Genomic DNA, 26,915 nt, shown 5'->3' on the forward strand with positions numbered 1-26,915 from the left:
TCTGGTCAAATGGTACAATTAAAAATAATAAGAAATTGAAAGGCATTTAGGCAAATATATTACCTGAAAAAACATTGAATCGACCAGACGTTGCAATTATAGTAAGGAGAAATGTCAAACAAGACTGAAATTTGTTAACAATTTTTGAGCTGTGTTTTAAAAGAAAGACTATTACTCAGCAAAATATAAGGAAATAAGCTAAAAGATCAAAGGTTCACTTTGAAAAACAAGACTTTTCATTGAACAATAGAAATACATTAAAGGCACCGCCCACATAGTATGTTTTTCAGTCATAAGCAAGTAGAAATAGGCAAAACATTGACTGAATAAGAAGTTATAGCAGACAGCGCCAAGTGTTAACCCTCTCTGCTTAGTTTGTGGAATGCCACGAAAGGAAGAACATGTGGATTTTCTATCTTCCAAACTTTTTCCTCAAATGAAAAATCCATATATTTACTTCTGATTTTTCTTGAAAGTTATCTCTTTCATTGATTTTTTTAACTTTATTTTTTATAAAAACTTTTTTAAATTTCTTTTGTAATTATTTCCATATTAGCGTGGGACTTTCCACCAATAAGAAAGCCCCCATTCCCTTTTTAATGTAACAGTCTTTTAAGGTTCTTCGAGATATTTTTTTGCTTCTTAAGGATGGAAAGGCCTGTCTTCTAATGGGTTTTCACAGATGTGCAAAATAACGGTAATGAGAAAAGTTCTTGTAACGGTATTTCCCTTTCTTTTATACAAAAATATTTGCTCATGGACCTGTCCATCATAATTTGTGTTCTTTCATCCTTAAGTGATTTTGCCAAGATGGAGGCTCTGTTTATTGTGCTACTTCTTTATCATAAACTTGAATTTCTAGTTAAAAAAAACAGTAAGCAAAAGTGTTTTCTTTTATTCTTCATTGTGAAGTAAAAATGAAGTCTCTCCTTTCCATTCAGTTTCTGTATTGCTGAACATTGAATACCAAAAGCACACGTTTCAATCTTCTACAAGGACTGTACTGAATCCTATTAACGTTTCTTCTGTGATTTTTGTCCTTAGGGGTTGATTATTATATTTCAGACAGTTACCTCTGTTTTGCTGTTTGTTACAAAGTATGGCTGTGGTGGAATGTAATGCTGATTCTGCGATGGAATCTGTTCATTAACGGATTCCACTGGGCAATGCTTCTTAGTTGCGTAGGCCTGTCGCCGTAGGGAATGCTCAGTGTGATCCCAGGTTTTGTAGTCAGGGTTGTACGTTGAAGACAAAGGATGTGTGTGTATTTTGTTGACTTTGGATTTCTGCCCGTTTAATTTTAAAGTGCCACCCACTGGGCTGTCTTGTTCCATACGGACTGGATGTAGGGGAAGGCTTCCCTTTGCTGCTAGTTCTGCAAGATGTCGTCGCTTGGAGTAAAAGTCATCATTCCCTTTTTCAGCTGTTACAAATGGAAATAAAACGAGTTAGAAAAAAGGAAAAGAGAACATACTATAATGGTATCAAGCAATCACGAAGAATGGTGATTTTTATATTTTTTCATCATCAAATTTACTAATCAAAAAAGCATGCCTATAAAATAAAGTAGTATTGTCTTTAAACAGCTCGCTCTTCCTACTACTGTCTTATGTCGTCTTATTGAAGGCAGATTAGAACCATTAGGTCCATCCAGTCTGTCCATTTTTTTCCTTCTTTAAAGACCCAACCCGTATTTAATCCTCGGTCTTGTCTTTTTTCTGGATAGCCATAAATCTAGCCATACATGTTTAAATTCCCTCACTGTGGGAACAAGAGGCAGCTGCCTTCTGTGTTGCTCAAATCTGATGATTCTGGCCATTGCTTACAGTTCCAAACCTAGCCTCCAGGGTATGAAGAGTAAAATACGCTTTAGTAATCATTTACACCTTGACCATATCCTCTCTGTGCTCCTTTTAAGAAGCCCATTTTGTCCAAGGGAGCATTGCTGTCCTTGCCACTGTTAACCAAATGTTTTGGACCCTATAGATTGGGCTTGACACTGTCTGGGACAAATGGCATGTTGGAAATAATTCACAAATATCCTTGTGAAATCTATGTTTCTGCATTATTTAAAGCACCAACAGTCTAATTACTTTGGTGCATGAAACACATTGAATATAAAGAGTTTTGCTTAGATGGCTTCTGGAAGGTCTTTAATTTAATTTACCATTACATCAAAACCGACCTGTCATCAAGTGCAATTCTAGGCTGAAGACATGTAATACAGAAAAGTATTGCATTGCATGTTAGCCTGACTTTCATCCAACTGAACAAGAATCATTTGCTGCTGTTTTTGTGCCTTCATTCCCTCAGCCTCCTACTTCTTTTGTATTTTATCTGCACTGTAACTAATACAAAAAGCATCTGCTCACATAAAGAAATTACATAATCCCAGGCATTATTTTCAGCATTTGTCCACCCACAGGCTGCAGGAAAGCATTCTGTTTATGATTACAAAAAAAAAGTTACCTTAACTGTCTCAGAGATGGAACACAAACATCTTACAATTTTCCCTTTGTGATCCCATTCTATATACTGTCTGATTTTTGTATCACAATTAACTTTTGATGTATTTTGATTAATGAATACTTTATCAATTGCTAAGCAGGTACAGATACAAAAAACCCCAACAAAATAATAACATCCAGGTAGAGGTTATAAAATACGTGTTGTCTAATGTTTTAATCGGATGCATGTCTCGTGCCTGAGCGATGACACCAATTAATGGTAATCACTAAATAACTGCATTGTTAAATCTCTCTTACAGACAAAATGCAAGTTACAGACAAGGACATGTGAAAGTTTGTATTTATTTTTTGTGAATGCTAGTGTAAGTTGGGTTTAGTGAATTTGCGAGTTGAATTTCTGCCTAACTTGTGTTTTCTGCTGTAAGCTCAATTTTTGGACGCGCAGTTTAGTAAATAGACACCATTATTTGTCCAGGATAGTCCTTTTCCATATAAATATACATCTGCATCATTTTTTTTATCTGCTAGGAGCCTGCGTCATCTACATTCCAACATTTGAATTAAATAATACATTTTCCATGACTGGCCACAAGCCAGGATAACTAAACCTAGCATTTGTGAGTCCCAAGCAACTCGCAGATTAATGAATCTGTGAGTTGCTTAAATGTTTCACTTGCATCAGCTCCCATCAGTTTTATTCTCCTGCAGTTAAGTATATGTTGGCTGTGAGCGATTTTTTGTGGGTGCAAATATTTTGGCTTTAGTGAATTTGCGAGTTGCCCTTTTGTTCAACTTGTGCTTTTCTTTTAATTAAACTTTTTATGAAATAAATACATGCCAATAATGACAACAATTGGATGTTACGGTTACACAGAAAGAAAAACTGTTTTTCTTCATCAATGCAATTTTTTTTTCATTTTTATTTTTACTATAGTTTATAAAGTATAAAACTTACCTTTGATGGCTCATGAATGTACAATAATTCACTATTTCTATTTCCATGGGAGAGCCCAAGTAACAAGCAAAAGATTAATTGAAGGACGTTGCTTATGTTTTCTATATTTTTTGCGGAGGTGTTATTCTGATATACAGTATGGATTAAATATAGTTATTATATCAAACAAGCATGTGGGATATTATGCGGGTAAATTGCTTTCCAAAGATCCTTGTGTTTCTAACTTTTAGTTTTACATCTATTCCCCAGTTAAATAATCATCTCCATCTCTGATGTCTTTGAGAGATAACCGGACACATTCAGAAATTGCATAATTACATACAGCAGACAAAGTAAAATGTGCATTTCAGCTATTCTTTCAACTTTTACGAGGCAATAGCTTGCAAGAATAATAAAATGCATGATGTTGCGATCTCCCATCATACTCAGCCATCAAATTAAGTAAAAGTTAAAATACATTTTCTAAATTGTATAATCCAGTTTTCCAAATTTAAAAAACATCCAGTTGTCTACTGTGTAGGATGATAAACAAAATCCCATAGTTCAAGATTCTTAGTATATTTAAATGGTCAATGCACAGGTCTGCACTTCACAATGCTTATCATGCATAGATAGCATAGATAGCGATCTCCTTAGATAGCATTTTAGAATAAATGCAGCAAATAGATCTTTTGAGACTAGTCATTTTAATGCAGGGGAAACAAGCATTATGTGTCACAGTCAAACATATTCATAAAAATTCCCACATTTATATCATGATGTCTTGAATACATTTATAAAGCGACACTCCTGTATAGTTTCTGACCAGCTTTAACTCAACAGTGAAAAGCATGGAGAAGGAGCACAGGAAGAGTTAAGCTTCTAGATTGTAAGCTTGTGAGCAGGGCTGTCTTTACCTAATATATCGGTTTATTTTAGTCTTTCAGTTCTAGTTTTGTCATTGCCCTTGCATATATGTATTGTGAGAGGTGCTGCGTAAATTGTTTGGCGCTATATATATAGATATATATATATATATAAAGATAATACTTATAACAGCAGGTTAGTAAACAGTGGAATTCCTCTTTTTCCCTTAAGATAGCAATTCGACTAACTTTACTTTTCATATAAGTAAGGTCTGCTTTATCATTTTTTTTTTAGCAGTGAAAATATTGTAATGCCTCTTTAAGGAATAGTTTTTGTGCAAAAGTGTTTGACATTGTACAGTCAACAAGATGTTTATCTTTATGCACTTAGCATATAAGCCCTGTGTGATAACAAAAATGTAAAACATCCTGATTTACCTTGTGAAAAAACAATATTTAAGCAACACACTGGCCATCACTTGTAGGTAATGTAATAGCTAGCTGTGTAATTTAATTGGTAGCTGTGTTTTCCACTATCATTTCCTTCTCTGTGCAAATGCATGGAGGGATTCTGCAGAATCTGCCCATGCATTTGTGACTTTTCCTACCCAAAATCTTAGATTTGTAAGAGATGTGCTTAGCCAAACATATCTGCTGCTTGTCAGAGTTTTTGAGCGCTATACCTACCTCTGACCAGTAGTTTAGAGAATGTTACAGTACTTAAAATGTTCTTTCATATGAATTCTTAATTTGTGGGGCTACATGGGACACTCAGCTATCCCTTTAACATGGCAAGCAATATTATAAAGATGTCCCATCTCCATTTGCAACATCTTATGGTGCATAACGATTAGACTTGTGCATTTCGTATATTCCTGTGAATCTCCAGATAAAAAACAAATTGCAAGAACATCGACATTTTGTTAAATTCCTTAATGTTATCTTTCCCTCTTATACATTTTCTTGGATAGTTGCCAGTAATTACAAAATGTTGCTTTATCTTGGGTCATACAAGCTTAAGGAAGCTATTATCAGCATTTTTGGCAGAATTCGCGTAAAAATGTGGTTAAGGTTCAAAGTGGGTACGTGTGTTAAGCATTTAGACCCCATCTAAAACATGCTGCTGTTTAGGTATTAAAAAACGCAAATTCCACAGGAAACAATCAAATGTGTCCAAAATGATTTTAGACCTAGTGCACAAGTCTAATAAAGATGTTAGCGTTACAAAGGAGTACATTATACTTATAAATGTAGTTATTTCTTTACAGATGTACTATGGTGCCTTTTTTTTGTAATGTCAAATTGACATTTGGCGCATGCCTCAAGATTACAAGGATTAAACAGTAAACGCTTTGGCTTTATTTGTCAATTTGTGCCCCAAACCACAAATTCCAAAAAACACATTCTATATTTTGACGGCTGAAATTCGTGTGTATTTAAAAATGCACATCTGTGAAACTACTTTGGCTTCTGTTAAATTTCTGCCTCTGCCTGAAGCCAAAACCACCTTCGGTGCTGTAAAATTGCACAGTGGGCCTCAATATTTATAAAAACCATCCCAGAGGATATCAGAAATTAGAAAAATACCGGTTTTCAAACGTCTCCTGCGGGAATGTTAATTTAAAAATTCACATCCCAGATTAAACAAAAAAGATGGTTTTGTTGGTCTAAGAGGTTACTCTACTTTAAAGAATCTTGCTTGTTGCTTTTATCAGAGCATTAAGTCTTATTTCTTGATTAGCATCAGAAAGTAATAAGGGAGATGGTGTTCACAAAATATTTTTGTAACTTTTCCATAAATTATAAACAAATTCTAAATTAATGATGTAATACATAAGCATTAATGTTTTTAGGAATCAAAGAAAAAGTAATACATACCAACGGCCTTTAGTGAAGCATACTTGTTTAACTCCTTTCCAGGAGGCTGCTGTTCATATGGGTTTGAAATCTGTCCCATTGTGGGATAGGAATGAGGATGAGCCATCTGGGGGAGATGTGGAGATGTTGGAACAACATTGTTTATCTTTGATGTATCTGCAATGTAAAACATTCAATTAAATTAGCAAACTAATACATTGAAAATGAAAAGATAATTTTGTAATTTAATGTAGATCACTGCTACTCTTAGGAAATAAGCATGGCTCCTATTACTGCCGTAGCCAAGAGTATTGTGTTAGAGATCTGTATTGAAAATATGGTCCTTGGCAAATATCTGCAAGGGGTATCTAAATTGCAGACTGTAAGCTCCTAATAGCTGGTGGTGCTTTTGAAAAGATTACTGGTTGTTTCAGTGAGGTGTGGCTGGTATCTGTTTGGGCACAGTGAGTAAGTTCATATCATTTTCATACTGTATTTCCAGAGTTTTCCTTTATTTTCTCATTTCTTGGAGGATTCACCAATATATGATACCTTTAAATAGCATCCACTCCATCGAAAGAAACATTTTCAGTTCACCTGTTTTGCTCTACAATGCATATTTTTTACAATTACATCTTGTGATTTATTGTATGCACTCTCCTGTACAATGAAGAGCTTGACAATATGCCATGCACTGTGTAGCTCTACCTCCAGTGGTCTGCAAGGTGTATGTCACCCTGTTGGCTCTTGGCAGAGGTAGACTGGACTGCCTACTGATGGGGAGATCATGGATCTCCCTCCAACTGGCCAAATGAAGGGAGTACAAGGTATGATCCTACAGACCCATGCTCCACAGGCCCCCACATTGTGCAACAGTGATTGACTTTGAGTGACGTGATTGTGCACATTGCAAGAGAGCACAGAAACATGATCTATGATCCCACCCTCACGCTCCCACAACAGGAATTTAAAAAAAGACAGAAAAAAGTGAGAGAAAGGAAAGAGATCGGAAGAAAGGAGGAAGAAGGGAGGAAAATGATAGCGAGAAAGCGTAAAAATGCTAGAAATAAGGGGAGAGATAGTGAGAAAGGAGGAAGAAATTGGAAAAAGAAAGATAAAGGGAGAGAGAAAAGAGAGAGTAAAAAGAAAGTGTGTAAAGGCATGAATGTGCATGTGTATGTATGTGTGTGTGGGCAGGCATTTGCTTATGTGTGTGGATGTCTGGTATGTTAGCATATGTATGTCTGTGTGTCTGTGTGTTAGCGTATTTTCTAAAAGTTGATGGTGGCCTAAATTTGATGCATGGATAAGAAAACAAGATGGCTTGTTAAAACAAGTAAGCAACAACTACTTTTACCTCCCTTGACTGCTCATGTATTCCAGATCATTCCTCCCCTTCTTGAGTTACCTTCTTTAATTACTTCTAACAATACTTCTAAAGCTCCAGCTGTTCTGCTTCACCTCACATGATTATTCTCTTGCTTCTAAACTTTTAATTTGGAAGCTATGGTTAAATGTTAAACTTTTGGGTAGCCTACATTTAAACGTTGTGGTTTGTAATCTCAGCAAAGCTCCTTTAGATTTCCCTGAACTCTCTTGGTGAAAGGCATTAAGTGAATTTCGGCAAATGTGTTAAAACAATGTGTTTTCCTGTTAAATTCTTTAAATCTCTAAGTGTGTCCTTAAAAGCAATATCATGCTCAGTTTGAGAAATCAAAAGTAAAATGATACATACAGAATCCTCTAATAACAAAAATGTCTTCACTTTTCATATTAAATTGTACTATGTGGCAGCAGTTGCCCACTCATAATCATTTAACGGCTGCTGGCCTTAAGGAACTTAGTCAACCCCAGTCCAGACCCATCATATCCCAGCTCTACGCCTTTTAAGAAAACGCAGCACCGGGCGGAAGTGATTTATGGAGGCCTGTGCCATGTCGGAACAGGCCTTCATAGGGCTAATGGGTTGGCTGCGGAGATCAATTATCTTCCTTTTAAACAGCCCACTAAACAAAGGTGCTACAGGGAGCTTGATAGCCTAAGAGGGCAATAATCTCCCTTCTCCTGCCCCCCCCATGCCTAGTCAGCCTAGGCCAGAATATGCCACCGGATACATCTGTGATGCAACCTATAGATCGTTTTAGTATACATAGGAGATAACACTGGAAACTATTCTATTCCTTGTATTAAATGAACTACACAAGCTTGAAAGACAGGGCACATGGGGTAAAAAAGCTATTTTTTATTTTAGCAATACTAGCATTATCTTCACTTAGTGCTTGATTGATAAACCCAGGATAATTTTTTTTAATTTATTACAAGTTATAAACTGTTAAAAACCAATCTAGACTTGGCAGTGTATACTCAGTACTCATTATCATAGCACTATGATAGATTATACGACATTCACATTAACCTTTCCTGTCTTGCAACAACACATTTTGTAACTATCTCTTTTTTTAAAACAAAGTGTAATGAAATGTAATGCCCTACTTTGTACACATTCTGTTTACTCATTAACTTCATTTTCAAGAAAAGCAAATTATTATATAACTGTGAAAAATGAAAAATGGACATTTTTAGTATATTTTAGTATATTTAATGGATGTCCCAATCCAGAAATAATGCCTTAGGAAGAAATAGATACTCTACAAAAGAGGTGAAAACCCTAAAGCACAGATGTGTTGTGTGTGGATGTGAATTCTAGAGTTATCAACGAGCAGGGCTGGACTGTGGAAGACATTTTAACCCTTTCCTTACTAAGGCTTTTTAAGTACCAGACGTTTGCTGTTTCTACCATGTGGATACATCCACCACTGAAAAGACATAGCCCACATGCATATTCTTTTATGTTCCAGAGGGCCACATCCATCCCTTACATAGTATGCTATACAGTAGTGTTTTCAATACTTCTCACTTTAGGGGAGTACAATTTGTACACGTAGTGCTAGAGTAAGGGCGTTTTTGAATATTTATTTACTGTTTTCTGTACTGTCTGGATAGAGATCCCTTTTCTCTCGTACTTCTTATGTATGCCATAATGTCACAATGCGCACACTGTATTGTTTATTTATTTTTTTGTATGTATTTTATTTTTGTTTATATTTCATTGACAGCAGAGGTCCATAGACTTGCACTGCTGATCGCAATGCATGCAAATAGCCAGCAGGGAGAGCAATTGGCGATATCAGCAGGGTCTAGATACAGTCTGTCTTGTGGGTGTCAGGAGTGGTGCCTACCAGAAAGGAATGCTCGATGACTCATTCGGGCATTGCTTATATAATAGTGTACGGGTGCTCGCAATGAGCCCCATTACACACAATCAGTCAGCAGGAAGCCAGCAATGGTGGTTTTTGCTGATGGGGGGTGAATCTGTCAGCCATTGAAGCTGTGAAAAATGCAGGATCTACTTGTCACATCTTTTGTGGATGTACCTGTATGTCGGCCTATATGGTAACAAATGCGTTAACATGTTAGAAAATTGTATCATGAGGTAAGCTGCACGGTGCAGAGTAATTTTAACTGTTCTTGAGCACAGGAAATATGAAATATCAATTTAATGAACCTGTTTCTATTTTCTGATATCAGCAGCTATGGAACAATATAATAAGAATCCATTTTGGTATGCTTTTATAGACTGACAGTTAGGACCGTTTCGACGTTGTATCACCGACAATAGATTTATGGAGTTTCCATTTCAAGATGATAGTTGTTACATCAACAAACAATTTGAGGACCCGTTTCTAAATGAGTTATGGGAGACTTTCTATTTTTTCCACATTGTCTACACAATGTCCTTATCTGTAGACATCATTTTATTTGTTGTTGGCACCAAATCAATCATTGTAGAGGTAACATTAACCTCTCGGCTAAACTAATCACAATGTGTCCCTACTGTTCATCAAGGTGAAAATATCATCAGAACGACAAGAACCTTTGTTTTTCCTCCCCTCTATGTGTCTTTATTTTGCTCTAGTAATAATGCATCAAGAGCTCACAGGGCGCTATGCAAATCTCAGAACAACAGCCTGCTAATGAGGCAAAAAAATAACATTTTAGAACAACCCCTCATTTCCTATCAGCAGCATTATCCATTACAGTAAATTTAGTATGCAGTAGGAACACTTGCATCAGCGGGGTCACTAATTATTTGATATACAGTATGCTGTAAATAACACCCTTACATATTTACAAAATCGTACCAGATGAAACAAATCATTCAGTATGACTTACAAAATACAAGGTGTTAGCTGTTATTTACAAATGAGTCACAGCATGTACGGTACATAGAAAATAATGTATAACTCATAGAACTCCATGCTGTAAACTGGAAATTCTTCTGAATGATATGTCAGTGCTTCACTATTGCCAGATGGGTGCCTCATTATTCAAAATACCATTAAATGTATTTTAACTATATTGAAAATAACAATCTTGTTTTCTTTAATTAAAATGTTGGTGTTTGTAGAACTATGGCTGGGCTAGTTGAGAACAGAAGCTCAGTGACGCTGATTATAAAATGAATTGTATCATTTTATATGCAATTTCGTACCTAAAAGAACCTTTATGTTGTGAAAATTAGTTTCTTTTAAGGACTTTTTAAAATATTTGGTATTTTAGTCGATTTTGGAATAATGTTTTATATATTTAATTCTTGTTTCATATGTGTATTCCAGTAACAACATCTATGAACTGCTAAAGAAATGTCTAACTAGTGAACTTTTGTATTTGGCTAATAATGACTCATGTAGCACACAAGGCATGTAGACCCAACATCACAGTATTTTTTGCAATTCAATATCAAAAGGGATTAAAAAAAAATATTTGTAAGAAAGGATAATGTCTCATCCGCTAACTTGATGTGTTCAGTTTCTGTTACCTAAAGATGATAAAAATCCAACAAATCTCAAAAGCCGGCTGGTGGATTCCTCAATAACCTTTTCTTGACAAGTCATATACTTATGATCTACAGGATTCCTTTTTAAAAATACTGATAAAAAATCATGGAGCAAAAAAAATAAAAAAAATTGCATTCTGTGGCGGATAGGGGAGGCATGATTGGGGTTGAGCCCCAGGATTGGCATTGAGTGGCCCTATAAAACAAAGGTTGAGTCAGCTTATGCCTATGCCCATTGAATAACATGGAGCGGGCAGGGACTTCTCCAATTGGTTGCCATTCAACATATGACAACATTGAGACCATAAGTGGTTATGTTATTGGTCACCCTTCCTCCGGAAAGGGGAGGAAATCCTCCCAAGAATCACCTTATCCAGTCCCCAAGGGTGCACAATATTGTGCCTCTTCTGGATGGTTGTTTTATGTAAATTCCTCTTTTTAACGTATGTCATGATAAACTATTTCTTGTGTTTTAATCATCAACTCTCTTTGAAAGGTTCTTAACAATCTAAAATCTCCATTTTCCAACAAATTGAAAGGTAACTGCCACTTCCAAGCCTTTAGCATAAATATCTATAGCTTTAACTTTTACGAGTATAATTGATTGGGAGGTATTTGGGGGGTTATGTATATCTTGATCTATAGTAAGTCGCACATACATGTCGACTTTCAGCAGATCATGTACACATCAGGGTCATGTTAACATAGGTTTTAGGTTTTAGCCAAAATAGGCAACATATATCCAGTTTCTCATTGCAGCACACTACAACAGCGGTGCATTCCTAATGTTCCATTAACTGTGTTCAAGTATAAATATGTGACCTCCCTGTTCTAGAAAGTAGGAAAAGTAGATAAAATCCTATTATCCATAATGTCATCATATCTCTGACTCCAGCATTTGAAGTAAAACATACTATTCGCTAATGCTAAGTCAACAATTAGAACAAATTAGAAATTTCTATAATTTCTAAAAACAGCTCACAGAGTTCTGGGGGTAACAAAGTTAACCTTAGACGAGAAATGACAAAACAGTTCTCTGACAGTACTAAGAATCTTTATTCTAACATAAATATGGCAAATTCTGTAGTTTTCAAGTGATACAAAAATCTTAATTTTGCCAACTTGAGGCTTTGCCAACTTTAAAAGTAGGGCAGCATGTAGTAAAATACTTAGAAGAACTAGAGAAGAACTTCAAAAAGTCATTTTAAAGCCAAAACAGACAAGTTAGACATTTGGTAGTGAAAGAATTTATGAAAGCGTTATTCCAGTATCACTCTAGTCAAAGTAAAATTTTGATTAATTCCTTTTTGAAAGCACTGAGCCTCCAGAGAGATTTGCAACTTGAAATTTGTGTACTGCAGTGCAGAGGATTTAAACCTTCTTACGGGAAAGCCCCTGGCTTGAGGGAATGTTTTGTTTTGCTTTTCTGAAATTCTAACTAATAATTTATTAAGCTGCAAAATAGTTTCTCAATTTTCTATGCTAGAATTTCATTTCCCACAGGCTTTCGCTAGTATATCACAAACCTACCTGTTTTGCTTGGAGCTGGAATTATATATAGTTCTATACATATACTTCTTGGAATATGGGATTATATATATTTCTTACAAATATATCACAGAAGTTACAACAGTTATTATTTAATTATAGAGAAAACAAAATGTAAATCATTCTCAGATCTAAATTTGAAATATTTGTTGTTATTGTTAAATGAAAAGCATAAACACGAATTGGTTTTGCATAATAAGTCAAATTAAAAAATGTGTATGGCTTCTGGTATTTTTTCCGCAGCTTTATGTAACAGTTAATCATATGGGAAATGTATATATATATATATTTCATTTTGTTTGGTTTGCTTTTAAATATTATTAAAAAATTCACTTTTAAATTGTTAACATTACTGGTATGTTTGGTTTGTGTTGATCACATGACCTACTTTGCTGTTCCTTGCATTATATAGATTTGTTTTACCCAGTGGCACTTTCATACATACAGTTTACGGAATAATGCCACATCTCACTCTTTTCAAAAAGGCCAAATAATATTACTATTTTATGCCAAAAAGTAGTAGAGTCTTCAAAAACCCTTAAAATAACAAAGTGAATATGTTTCAAAGCAGCTAATGAAAGAAAAAAAAGACAAATTTTCAGAATATGTTTTTAGAATTTAAAATTTTTTATTAATTCCACATGAAGAACACCAAACTTAAGATCTTCTATAGAAAATGACAAGCGAGCCATTTTAACAGAAAACAATTATTAAAGCTTGTCTTTTTTCGTGAATCTCATTGACACATTAAAATATTTAATGTGAAACAATTTCTTGTAAGAATTATAACCTCTTTTAGCAATTAATGTCACCTCAGGAGTTATTGGGCAACCTTTAAAAAAAAGGTCAAGTTGTGGTTATGTGGAGATGATTTAAATATGTTATAAAATCTATAAATCATTCCTTCATTAAATACTTAGAAAAGTCAGCCTTTTAGTATTTATGGCTTATTCTACATATCTCTAAGCTGTAAAATGACAAAAGTTCAATAATTCAATGTTTTACCTGTTCCCTCCATGCTAGGGGCTCTTTTATATAAATGCTTTATTTTTTCAACTGGTTTGGGTAGACCCTTTGAGAGATCTTGCCCTGTTTTCCATTTACCTGCTGGCAAACATACATGTACAATTAATATAAACATTCTAAACCAGTGCCAACCATGTCAGTGGTATGTGGTTGGCAAAATGGGCCCTAGAGGGCAATCCTGTACCTTATATGTGGTGGCACTTTAGGATGTCCTATATATATAGTCCATGTAGGCTGCTAGTCGGCTCTCTAAATCAATTACCTCCTCCTGATTGTATCTGCCTATCTACCCACTACCTACTACTTTTTAGACTGTAAACTCTTTAAGGCAAAGCCCTATTTTCCTAAAGTATTAATACCTATTGTACCCTGATCATAATATGTTTGTTAATATTGAACTTATTATACAACTGCACCATCCCCTTTATTATACCGTAAACTGTAAAACTACATCCATCAGTGCTAAATAAATAAGAACATACAAGTTGGAGAGGTTCCATCACTTACTTTGACTATTGTCTATGAAGGCACTCCCTACCTCGGTAACCTAAACATCACTTTACTAAACTGACTATTCTTAAATCTAGAGTATCAATGTCCAATTGGGACTGTTTTTTAAATACATAGTTCCAGTGGTTTGATTGCATTGGAGTCACGCCACTGAATTTAAAATTTGACAAAAAAAATCAGACATTAAAAGCATTACTACTTTTGACATAATAAGAATTCTACATTGGAATGAATTAAATCATAATGAATTAATATTCTTTTATGTCTTGTTAAACAAAAGAGGTAGGAAACTGGAACATGAATATTCAATACTGATTGAGTCCCTCTGTGAACTTTTTGACAGTTAATGCTGGTAGGAAAGAACACTTAAGGACATTTTTTTTTCTTTTTCACAAAGTTAACTTGTTGTTCTGGCAATGTATTTCCCGCACAAATTATCTGCCAAGTACAAACATGCAGCAAATTGCTAAAATGATGAGTTTCTATTTCATTTTAATGTTTTTTTTTTAAATAATGTGGGAGCCCCTCAGTGTTTTCCTTCTTCCAGAATAGATTTAAATACATTTGCTAGCAAATGAATATTCAGTTACTTGTATTATTTTTTTATAGGGCAGCATGCAGGATTTTCTGTATGTTTATGCATATATTAAATGTTCTGTACTCAAAAAAATACATGTTCTCCACCAGACTTTCCAACCATGTTTCTATAAGAACAAAAACAAAATTAAGTATTTAAGGTGTACATTGTCTACAGAGAGCTGACACCTTTTGGCTAGTAAGTAATATATACGCTAGAACACACATACTCACCATAAAACTCACTAAATCATTCTCACTCATCCCTTACATCCTAATCCCCACACCTCACTCCTATCACACCATCTCACACAATACCTCATTCCCTCACATCTATCACAACTCACTCCCATCACACATTACTCCCATCTTATCTATCACATATAAAACCTTACTCCCTTACACCTATTACATATCAAAGTCACTCCCATCACATCCATTACACAGCTCACTCCCATTACACCCAGCAATCACACATCATGCCTATCACACCTATCACACATCCCACACACTTCCCATCTCTCATCCTTACCTCAGTCTCCTGTGGATCCTTACATCTAATATCCAAAACCCAGTAAGGCTACCCTTTGTCCAAAATATATACACTACTGTTCAAAAGCTTGGGATCACTTAGAAATGCCCTTATTGTAGAGGCATAGTGGAAATGTTTGCAGAACAGAATTAGCCAAGTGAATTCCTTAAGGTTCTATTTCCTTAGAAGAAACCATATATTTGTCTAATATCAGGAAAATAAATCACGTGTAGTTAGGAGCCCAAATTTGATATTAAGGAAGGGATGCTTTTCTGTGTGCTACTTTAAGCAGTCAATCATGCTGTTCATTTAGCATGACTTCCTTAGTTAACCATGCACGAGGTCTGCCATCCACAAACCTTATCATATGCTTGGAGTATGATGTGCATTGTTCTAGAACGATATGAAATTACATTAGTGTTCTAACATACAACCTTGCATTGATGCTTTCTGTGCATGGCATGAATATTACAAAGGACTGAACTAGCCCATTTCTCTAAAACATTAATGTCTATAGGAAAAATAATAATAAAAAATAAATTTATTTGATGTATTTGTAATGTTAAATACTGTGATATAGATCTACATTAGCCAAAGATTTGTGTTATTATAAATTATATTAAATTAGGACCAGCATTCATGTTGTGCTTGTTACTTGGGGCAATACAATAGACAAAAATAGTAAGACAAAATAGTCTTACATTAAGTACTATGTTTGATCTTTATTAAAACATACAATTAGAGGTAGATTTATGGCTTGATATGTGTGATAGCATGGTACTTATTGTCCATTGTTTTTTCAGTGCCTTTAATGATGGAAATGGTATAATGTATGCATTTCTAATGGTACAAAGTAATGTGGTGAGAGGTTGAAGATAAAAATAATATAATAAGACTGGGATGTACAAAAATGTTACATATTAATAAGGTGTTACGATGCAGCAAAAGGCAGCCAGAATATATTCTTGATGGATCAGAGGAATAGTGAAGATTATGACTATGAAGGAAAAGAACATGGGTTTATTCTGTAGAGGAATGTCATACGCTTGTAAATTTAAGGAATAGGTTTGATAACAGTATGTTGTACGGCTAAGTATCGGGATATAGCATAAAAGAGTTATCCTTATATGTAATTGATGTTTAGAATTAAAAAGATTATAAATCTGTATTGGGTCAGACCCAGGGCCGGCCCAAGGCAAAATGCCGCCTGGGGCGAATTTTAAAATGCCGCCCCCCCCCTTATTTACCCTTCCTCGCCGCCCCCCCATTATCTACCCTTCCCCCCCTTTGTACTTACCTTTCAGCAGTCCTGCGGCGAGTCTCCCTGTTCGGTCTCGGTGCCGGCTTGTAATGCTGAGCACCGCAAATCTTCCGGCTCTCAGCATTACAAGCCGGCACTGAGACCGAACAGGGAGACTCGCCGCAGAGGAGAGAGAGAGAGGGGCGCCGAGTGGGTACTGACAGCTTGGTAAGCGAAAACCACTCGGCGCCCCTTTCTCTCTCTTTCGCTTTAAAAAAAAAAAAAAAAAAAAAAAAAAAAAAAGGGGCTTGGGGCGGTTCCACTCGGCTCCATTGTCGGGCCGGCCCTGGTCAGACCTGATAAATGTTGTATGTAGGACATAGACATGATAAAGGTGGAACTCACTAGAAATGGGTGAAGTTCCCAGTTAACTGGAGGATTACCAGATAAACCCTGCTCGTGGGCCATCCACACATCTGTAGATAAAGATAGATAGATAGATAGATAGGTAGATAGATAGGTAGATAGATAGCCATAAAACATGCATATCTATAAGGTTGATATAAAAAGCAACTGTCATTGTCTCAAAATTACTACAGGACTTAACTGTGGCTGATTAATCAAAATGTCCAAAAAGAAATGATGCCGTAATAAAATTTAACACATTCTTCCAAATTAACTCATTGTTTTAACTTCACAAAAAAGTATTATTTTGCCAATCTGTTTTAAGAGTGTGATACAACATGGAGAAAACATTTTCTGTGAGTTGATGACGTCCCACAGAGATCCAGCACTTTAATTTGCTTTAATGAGAAAGAGCTGTGTGACGCTTAATATCATTATACAATTGATGTGCAATTTAGAATCACTTTGCATTTGACAGTAATCTGTGTGCTTCATACATCAAATATACCTGAGGTTATTAACCTTGTAGTTCTATCAGGTGACTGTGTTGCAAACAAAAGCGCATTTGACTATTTTGTACTGAAACAGCAATGAAAGGGTTATGGTAATTCTAATTACAAATTTCAACTGTAGTTCCTATTATCCAGAATATGAAATTGAGGATTTTCATACTGAAACCTTAACCTCCTAGCTAATTAATAAATCTCTAAATTCAGGGATGAAAGTTATGCATGAAATAATCCAAATACATAAAAAAATACTGTCTTCTTCATCTCCATCTGTTTTATTAGTCCTAAACTTCATAATAGATTGTAAGCTAACAAGAGCAGAGCTGTCTTCTCCTTCTGTGCCAGTATGTCTCAACATGTGTTAATGCTATTGTTAATTTTGTATGTTATTAACTTTTACGTTAAATGACAATGTGCAGAGGGATTCTGCAGAATTCCCCCAAATGCATTTGCCCCTTTCTTTGCTTCCCCTAGCTACATGATATACGACTTGAGTGTTCTTGAAGGGGTCTGATGAGATCCCTGAAAACTCCCATGTGCACACTCAGAAAGTTTTCCCCTTTATTTCAATGGGTGTGTTTTCCTGCAACTTTTAAGCAGCCTATCAATGGCATGAATCTTCAATCCATGAAGGAGGCGTTCTGATGCAGCGCTGGGGCTGCAGCTACTTCTTAAGGTAAGACATTTTAATATTTGACCTTTAGTGAATGCAAATTATCAAGAACTTTCATATGCATTCTTTCTTGATAATCCTGCTTGGAATCTTGGAGCAGCCATTTAGTGTTGTAGTCTTCCTTATATTCATAGTGGTGCAGAATCTATCTAAATAAAATATGATGTAATTTAGCAATTCTAAAAGCTGTAATGATAAAATCTATGAAAAGGGAATGGATTTGAGCAGACTATGAATGCATATTTATAAAAATGATTGGGGTGCATAGGTCACCTTAAAAAAAGGATTATAGGAAATATTAGGAGGTGGAATTACACAGCACAAACAATTAATCCGTATAGTGATGTTCTATACTTCTTTTTCTCGTATAATGGGCAGGATGAATAGAAGGCTGGATAAGAAGATGGAAGTGTGTCAGTTCAGCAATGCTTTGACTTTGCTGAATAGGCCCTGAAATGTATTATCTACTTTTGGGGTGTTGAAATGTCAGACCTTGTTATGTTATAAGAAATTGCTTTTCATTTTGAAGATCTAGGGACTGTTGAGTTTGCTTCTGTTTTCAAATGTCTGTGCGAGTGAAACAGAGAAACGGTATTTCTCTCTGCCAACAACAATATCTTAATTTATATCCACTGCCAAAAAAATCCAAAATGCATTTGTCTTATTACATAGTTGCAAACACAAAAATCCAGTGCTGGGTATTTTGATTTTTTTTTAAAAAATGCTTGCTCTGTAGTCCCATCCAAAATATTTCATATTAAGTGGACACTCCATCCATCATATAAACAATCAGCCGGTGACCACACTTACATCATTGGCAGATCTGGTGAGTATGTGGCGCTGTTGACTGAGCATTTGCCTGATGTGCCAGATAGGTAGTCTAGCTTAGTATGTGTGTCCTTGTGTGTCTTTACTGGACAAATGTGAGGATTTTCAGTACCAAGCAGGTAGTAGAAGTATAATTAAACACTCATCTACAGACACCAGACAAGCCAGAAGGCTTGTTTTTTCCCTCAGAAATCTCAAGGTGCTGCCACAACCACAAGGGATTCTGGGTAGGTATATATATATATATATATATATATATATATATATATATATTCCTTCAGGCTTGTCTGGTGTCTGTAGATGAGTGTTTAATAATACTTCTATTACCCCCTTAATAATCATCTTTACCCACCATAACTTTTGTTATCAGTACCAAGCAAGCCACCAAGTTTGAGCTTGGTGATCCAGTCCCATCAATAACTCTTGCTTCTGCAATATGAGTTTCAATGAGGAAATAGCTGACCGGAGTGGAAGATCAGGTGAGTGCACAATGCTATTGGTCACTGGCTCATGAGGGATTCTCTGCACAAATAAATCAACCCACAGACTCAAGGTAGAAAGTTACTCAGAGAGTCCAAGTCAAGCTCAGAGTATGCATATATTATTTTTTATATATCGCATATGCTTGAAGAAATCACCAAGGTGATCTGTAGGTCAGTTAGACATAATCGTGCAGAAATGGTATCATATGTCATCACATTCACCCATGGCATCTGATCTAATCCTTTAACCTAGCTGTTATTGGCTTTATCTTGCTTTAAATGAGATAAATAATAAGCAGTGACACTAATTTGTTAATGTACAACACAGTGTGCCCAGTTTAGCAGACATGTGCCAAGCCCCATTAGTCTAAAGTAAAATGTTGAGTGCCTATTATTTTGTTTCAGAAATTCTAACAAAAACACTCCAGTGTACTTAATATTTAGGTTCTACACGGATTGAAGGGAACAAACTGAATAGTATAATACGGTCTCCATGGCTACAGTATGGATTGTGGTAATTATACTGAAAAGGAACTACCTCGATCTTCGGCATTGAGAATAATTAGCTGATGCTCATTAAGGTTGGCTAAACAAGAGTTCCATCAGTTTAATTCCAGAAAGGTGAGAAATACATTGATCATCACTATGACATTCAAAGATTGTGAAGACAATTAATTGAAAAATGTCCCCACTAGTAAATTATTTTTTATGGAGAAACTGTACATTGGACCCATAGCCATTGTTTTTTTTGGGGGGGGTCACCTTTATTTTCATGAATTACTATACAGAAAACCTTGCTTAATCCAGAAAATGTTGTAGGCGTGTGCTCTGAGTATGTACGACTGATGCTCCTACTCCATGACCTCTCTGTGAATAGTTTACTACTGTGAGTAGTTACTCACTGGACTCATATTTATAACACGGTATGATTTTCAAATCAAATGGGCTTAATTGTAGTTTATTAATGGAATACCACCATTAATGTAGTATAAATGAATGCCACATATTATTATTTTTCTCTTGCATATTAACAAAAAGGTTTACTAATCTGATAAAATGGGATAACACGGTGGTCTAGCCTAGTTCCATATACTAATAAATCAGACAATAGTGCAGAACCACAGATAATACCTATATACAAGTATATTCAAGGCCAATACAAAGACATGTTTAGATCTCTTCATTCATATAAACTTTGCAGACAACACAGGAGGATCTTCTAAGTTTATAGGAAAAGAGATTTATTTTTACAGTCAGGACAGTTAAAACGTATAATCTTCTGCCAAGTGAAGTGGCTTTTCAGGATTCAGTGAAATAATGTGTAACTATTTTACTTGAACTTAGGTACTGTTGATCCAGGGAAAAATATGATAACCTTTGTAGTCAAGAACTATTTTTTGGGCCAGTATTGGACCAACGTCTCATCTGGGTTTTATTCTTCTTTTGGATCAACAGATATGGATACCAGTCACAGTAACAAACTTGATGAAATTTGTCTTTTTTCCACCTCAGTAACTATGTTACAAATACAACTGTGAAACAGGCAATTAGTACTTATATATACTAACAAAGTTACTACTTTCATACTTATCATACTTATATGAAGACCAAATAAATCAAGGTCCTGCTCACATAAGAGTAACATGGTAGAAAGAACCTAGCAAAGGAGAAGGGTCAAACATCCTGTTCTTGTTAAACGTACTCAAGAAATATATTAAAAGTATTTATTTTATTATTGAATGCCCAAACCCTACCACAAATAACCATTTAATCACATTAAAATGTTGCCCAAGTCATTGGGCTAGTTTAATGCTACCCAATGCCATGCAATACAAGCAGAAAGACCTCGCTTGAAATACTTTATTACCACTACAGCAGAAATTGTCACTTTTTATTAGCTTATGTTCTGTGTTTACATTTTTAGAATTATTTAACAAAATCAGGTTCTACATTGCCTAACATAAAATAATACTCTACTATGTTTTTAACAAAAAACCTACAATATTCACCGGTTATCTTCCATTTTATACATATTGTCTCAGTTGACAGAAGGAAAAAAATTAAACCTTCCAAGTCATGGCGTTTTATTCTTCGCTGATTTTAGAATGTCCCCTTAAAGTGAATGATTGATTGCTAACCATTTCCCATTGAATAATGACATTCAAATTCATCAGTATATTATTTCCAGACCTGTTTGCGTAACAATTATCCATTTCTAAAGGCAATAACAGCATCTCACAATGGAATAACATAAATAGAATTGTTAGCACCTAATTAATGTTCGTATCATACAATGCAAGTCATAGCTAATAGGGTCTCAGCAGAACATTTCACCCTTGAGCAAAAAATACAAATCCCAAGAAAAACATTAGCCAAAACATATTCACAACAGAAGCAAAATGACTGCATCTAGCTGGCAGAGAACTAATATTTTTACTTGGACAATTAGGGATTTGGGGAATGGAACACAAACATTAGTCTTATTGTTTACGCAGCTAAATTGGTAAAACAAATTTTATTTTTAATTAGAAACTAGAAGGCAGAAAATTAGAATATTAGGTAAGACTATAACAAATGACACCACCTAGAGAAAAATATAAAATCAATGACTTCTGCAAAATAAACATTTACTTAAATGATAGGGTGGTAGATAAGTGAAACAGGCTCCCAACAGTGGTAGATGCTAATATAGTGAATTTAAACATGCATAGGATAGTCATATGGCTATCTTCAATACATGCAGAAAGAAATTGTATTTTAATGCCAAAACAACAATCATACAAAAATAGCAATAAAAAAGAAAAAGAAAAGAACATGCAAGCACAAGGACAGATCACTGAACTGGTCATCTTCCCCCACCTGTCTCAAAATGCTTCATTTTTCTACACCTAAAGTTTAATTTTAATTATTGGGGGTTTTTTTAAATTAATTTTAAACATGGTTTCTCGACGGGTATAAAATGGGATACATATAGAATGTTACAACATCCACAGTATTTGCAAGAAGTCATTATTCTACCATTCTGCCATTTAGGGGGAAACGATATTTTTTAGTACAATATGTAGTTAAAAGATGTATTTTTTGTTAATCAACATGTAATTGTCATTTATTAGCCTTACATCGTGTTTCTGTAAATCAAATTGTTATGTACTACTGTTATGTTCAGATTACCCAATGTACAGCACTGTGGAATATGAATACGCTATATAAGACAATAAAGAATAGTAGTAATAATAATGTCTTATATTATATATATATACAGTATGAAAGTAATTTGCCAAACAACATGTGTTATCAATGTTGATCAATATGATTATTATCTATTAGCGAGCTGCTCTGTATTACCACTGCATAGACAATGAAGTATTGTTGTGAAACCTGGAGTCTTGATGATTCAGACAGTTCTTTAGTAACTACTCTATGAAGCAATATAAAGTATATACAATGGTGAAGAACATTTGTGGAAACACTTGTAATAAAAAGATCATGGTGCTGTTTTAATCTTATCAGTGCCAGGAGTCAGGACACATTTTCTCCCTGGGAGGCCAAGTAAATTTTTGTAGATTTGATTTATTTAGATTTAATATACAAACTTATAAAGATCTTAGTTCTAAAATCACAAAAAGTGCTCTTCCCAACCACTTGGTGGTATAGTAAAAATTTGTTTATTTCCCTTTTATTGTGAATGGACGAGTCTGTATAGGTAAGTATTATTTCAGCACACACACATATATATATATATATATATATATATATATATACATTTATTTTTCGTATTTAATAATAATAAAAAAAAATGATGGAATCCTTTTTTACTTTTATAGCACTTCTTGCCATGGTAGCAGGCAGCCACTTTAGGATACCTCCTTCATGTACCGGCATAGCTCATAGCAGCAATTGTCCCCTTTTTTACTTACAGAGAAGCTGCTGATTGGTCACAGATCAGTAGTGTTCTGAGCTTCATATAAAGCTTTAGTGAGAATACAGCAAACATATCTTTGTGTTGTACATATTACTTTCACATCATTGAATAAATGAATGTTGGTAATTCAGTTGTCAATAATGTCACACTATAATACACAAACCCCTCAAGACAAATGCCTTTCAAAGCTTGTATAGTCACAAATACACACTACCAATAATGGTTTTCAATAATGTGTCATGTCATGTCTAAACATATATTAATCAATCATGCCAAGATTCATATAAATATAAATTACCTCTTTATGTGTTCCGCATACGCTCATTAATAAAAGAACAGCAAATATAATCCGGTTAATTATCAGTGGATGTTGGTATATTTTTGTCTGAATAGGCTTAATTTTCCTCTATACATGCTTAAACAATTAGCTGATATTCTGACAACTATTTGTTGTATAATCTGCCAACTGAGTGAATTCAGTAATCAATAATGTCACACTGTAATACACAAGCCCCCAAGACAAATGTAGTTACATGATGCATTTATGTGTTTGCAAAGCATATAGATAAGTGATAACATATGTAGAATCTGACAATTTTTGTGGCATCCATTTTTTTTCTTTTGGGATATAGCACTTACAAAGACCACACTCACTAAAGTCCTTTATGTCTCCTCCACATAACAGATGCCCTTCGTTTTCTACATTTCTAAAGAGTATTGTATTAAAGACAGATCTTGTTTTCATACCAGGGAACTTCCCGGGGGAGCTAAGCTATCCCAGAGCTTTCCAATTTCTGTTAGGTGGCTTCATGAAGATTTGCAGCTATCTATGCACGAGGTGGGTCTACCCCTCACGACTAAGGCTAGCTCCAGACAGCACATAGCGGGAGGGGGAACAGACGCGGTTAAACACCGCTCCCATGCCCGGATAATGAAAAAACTGACCTGGAAACGCAAGGAAGCAGGGCTTCACCTCAAGAGTTCCCAGGCACGCTGATATTCTTGGGTTTTCCTATAGTTCTCAGAGATTAATTAATGTCATACATTGATACATATGGTTGTGTGCTATGCTGATCTGTTTGATCATTGTAAATCAGAGCTCATCGACTCTCAGTTTTACTCTTGCATTACTTCATTGGTTGGTAGGCGACTGGTTAAACTGGGCAATGTTACTAACTTGTATTTTGTCAAAGAATGTATGATGTATTTCCATGAAACCAGAATTTCTTACACTGTAAGGCATACACAAGAAACATTTAAATGTATTTTTTCTTCACACGGGAAAACATCGTAAATATACATGTAGAATTAATATTTTACTGTATAGAAAATGCTGATTTAGTATAAACAGTTCCCATTTCTGAGTTTTAGTTATTTAAATTGTTATCCCTTTCCTCTCAATAGCATGCAATATGAAGGCAAATACTTTCTCCAGTTTGACTCCAGAGGTTATTCTACATTTATATTAAGGAATATTCACAGCATGGGATGACATTTTTACCACCTTCTCACTTTCATTGTGCATGTGTTATGTGGCTGTTCCACACGCAGAAATGGAAAAACCCTAAGGCATTGAGAATTAATATATTTTGTTCAATTCTCCAAATACTAGCACATGTGGAATACAATTCACATGGATATCTTTCTGAAATGTAAATTGTACATATTATATAAGTGAAGCTCATTTTACCTTTATTTCCTTAATGATTTCTGTGTCAATATTGTTATACTACTCTAAGTGCATTCACTGACATAAGGATACTTGTGGGCTAATCTAACTTTACTTGGTAGTAGACTTGTGCATTTGTCTTGGTGCGAACATGAAAAGAACACGAAGATTATTGATAATTATTTGTTTGAGGTGGAGCTTGAATATCATGGGAGAACATCTAGAACTTAGGCAGCAATGCTATATTTTGTTTCAGCACAAGATCTGAGCACACTGCATCACAAGGTTTCAGATGTGATCTTGGATGGGATACTAGTTTTATATTGGCTTTCAGTAATCAAATCATTTCTGACAATTAAAAACGGTATTACTGGTGCACCAGCTGCACTGCTAAACCTTTGGATCCATTTAATATGTTCTGACATTAAATGTACATATCAAGAGGATATTTAAGGCATTATGACCCAAAGAGCCAAATACATCCTTTGCCATATTTATTTTATACTTAGTAATGCCATAACACTGTTTCTTATCAAAATAGGGGTGTCTGGATAATTAAGAACAAGTAAAGCTAAATATATATTTGTTTAAAGTTTTAATATTATTTTTACTGAGAAGCATTTCTTATTATACCTCCTATTAATATATCTCACTACCACCAATGTAAAAAATCAAATACTAGTGACCCTTTATTTCTTACTATTAGAGCTAGTACTACTACAACAATAATGGTGCATGATCTTGGAACAAAAGCAATGAGTGTCAGCTTTAGTATGTGAATTTATACATCGTAATGGTTTTCCAGAAAAACTGGATTTTTAAAAAAAAATAAAAATTTCTAGGAGTGCATAAAAGGAAATACTTGCATGTTTAAAATTGGTACAATTGAATAAAATAACAGATTCTATTTATCCTTCCAGAATAACCATTCATTAAATGTGCCATCAGCAATTTGCAGTCACACTATTTTGAGGTGCATTAATCAGATATGTTAACTAATGCCAAATTCCTCATTTGAATACACTCAACAATGTGACTAAAAAGGCCCAGTTTTCAGCAAATCACTTTGGGATCATGCAATTAAAAGTAATAAATGACATTGCAAGATAACGTCCATTACTTTTCACAGCATTTTACTTATAATGAGTGACTGGTTTGGCATAATATAAAAACTGACATTAATCTTTTTTCACCCTTAAAAAACAATTAAGCAAAACTTACCTACATGAAAAGCAAGGGCTGAACAGCTGTTATCTTAAGGATTACTTACCATACCACCATCAGTTCCTGCTGTCATCTTCTTTTCTCCAACAGAATGGGCATCGGTAGTGTCTATACACAGTTTCGGATTCTCACTTCCAACAGTGAGGATCCGACAGCTTGTTATGGACACTGCCAGCGACCATACTGTAGGAGAGAGAAACAAGGCAGCAGGAGAAGATCAATGCATATGCAAGTAACTTTAAGAAAATATTTTTAAGCAAGCAAAAGGAAAAAATAGATGCTAAACATATTGCACTTGTATTTGATTGTATTGATTGAATGTGATTATATTTAAAAAAGAGATAACTCATGTATAAATATATGTATGTAAGGTATGTATATTACAGGTAAATATTGTATTTACAGGTATACACACAATGGCTGTATCCCATTTTCCACTACAATCTACTTGAGGAATACTATCCAATTAAGTTTAATAGATTTATCTGCAGCTTTGAACCCAGCCCAATGACAATAGGACCCAATATGACTATTGCTTTAATTTCTCAGTTCACCCTAATGTGTTAATCTGATTTTACAATCAGACAATGCAAAACCAATTAAAGAATTTTATAGAAAATATAATTTATTACCTTTAGACTGAGCGCAGCTAGGAACACCCAGTTAAGTCACAATGAAGTAAACACCTCATGTTCCAGCAGAGGCTCACATATCCCTACTCTACCAACAGTAACCCTGACTCATTTTCA

At 34.9% G+C, this 26,915-nt stretch overlaps 1 protein-coding gene across 1 annotated transcript in view; it reads right to left on the reverse strand.

The window, feature by feature from the left end:
* Positions 1-1,061: 1,061 nt before the first annotated feature.
* SHISA9 (shisa family member 9) overlaps positions 1,062-26,915 on the reverse strand; it is a 101,191-nt gene continuing 75,337 nt past the window's right edge. The window contains exons 3-4 of the mRNA XM_089502115.1: positions 6,147-6,302; positions 1,062-1,423 (exon numbers count right to left, since the gene is read on the reverse strand). Coding sequence (XP_089358241.1) covers positions 1,062-1,423; positions 6,147-6,302 — 518 coding nt within the window. The remainder of the gene's footprint in view (positions 1,424-6,146; positions 6,303-26,915) is intronic.

The sequence above is a fragment of the Sceloporus occidentalis genome, unplaced genomic scaffold (assembly GCF_023333645.1).
Source record: "Sceloporus occidentalis isolate IW3139 unplaced genomic scaffold, rSceOcc1.0.p SCAF_195, whole genome shotgun sequence".
Lineage (NCBI taxonomy): Eukaryota > Metazoa > Chordata > Lepidosauria > Squamata > Phrynosomatidae > Sceloporus > Sceloporus occidentalis.